At 69.3% G+C, this 1,019-nt stretch overlaps 1 protein-coding gene across 2 annotated transcripts in view; it reads left to right on the forward strand.

Moving 5' to 3' along the window:
• Positions 1 to 1,019, forward strand: part of TRPV4 (transient receptor potential cation channel subfamily V member 4) — a 38,799-nt gene that overhangs the window by 28,552 nt on the left and 9,228 nt on the right. For both annotated transcript variants that reach the window (XM_029912627.1, XM_029912628.1), the window contains exon 7: positions 153 to 332. In XM_029912627.1, coding sequence (XP_029768487.1) covers positions 153 to 332 — 180 coding nt within the window. The remainder of the gene's footprint in view (positions 1 to 152; positions 333 to 1,019) is intronic.

Here is a 1,019-nt window from a genome sequence, read left to right on the forward strand (position 1 = left end):
GGGGGCTCTGAGCAGAGAGCGGGGGGCTCTGAGCAGTGTGTTCCGGTGCCCGGCTGCTCAGGGCTGCAGGGAGAGCGGGGGGGGGGCTCTGAGCAGTGTCACTTTCTATACACATCGTGCTGTGGGTGACCATCCCCCCCCCCGTTCCCCAGATGTTCCAGCACATCATCCGCAGGGAGATCACGGATGAGGACGCCCGTCACCTCTCCCGGAAGTTCAAGGACTGGGCTTATGGGCCCGTCTACTCTTCGCTTTATGACCTCTCCTCACTGGACACCTGTGGGGAGGAGGTGTCCGTCCTGGAGATCCTAGTGTACAACAGTAAGATTGAGGTGAGCGCTGAGGTGGCACCAGAGAGGCAGGCAGCAAATGGTGGGCACGCAGCCTGATGTGGGCCTGGGCTGCCGAGCGAGGGCCCATAGGCATGGCAGGCCCCTTGCAGGACCCAGCCCCCAGTGCCTCGGCCATTGTGAAGATTTCGGGAGGATGCAGCCTGGCTCATGCACAGACACAACTCCAGGCCAGGCACGGTCAGCGCCACCCGTCTCCATCCCCCCGGCCAAGGGCACGGCCAGCACTGCCCCGTCTCCATCCTCCCCCGGCCGCGGGCACGGCCAGCGCTGCCCCATCTCCATCCTCCCCCGGCCGCAGGCACGGCCAGCGCCGCCCCATCTCCCTCCCTCCAGCCAAGGGCACGGCCAGCACCGCCCCATCTCCATGACCCACTGGCCGCGGGCACGGCCAGCGCCGCCCCATCTCCATCCCTCCAGCCAAGGGCACGGCCAGCGCCGCCCCATCTCCATGACCCACTGGCCGCGGGCACGGCCAGCGCCGCCCCATCTCCATCACCCACTGGCCGCGGGCACGGCCAGCGCCGCCCCGTCTCCATCACCCAGCTGCGGGCACGGCCAGCGCCACCCCGTCTCCATCCCTCAGCCACTGGCATGGCCAGCGCCGCCCCGTCTCCATCCACCAGCCGCGGGCACGGCCAGCGCCGCCCCGTCTCCATCCCCCAGCCG

The sequence above is a fragment of the Terrapene carolina genome, unplaced genomic scaffold (assembly GCF_002925995.2).
Source record: "Terrapene carolina triunguis isolate 2854851 unplaced genomic scaffold, T_m_triunguis-2.0 Scaffold234, whole genome shotgun sequence".
NCBI classification, from domain to species: Eukaryota; Metazoa; Chordata; order Testudines; family Emydidae; genus Terrapene; species Terrapene triunguis.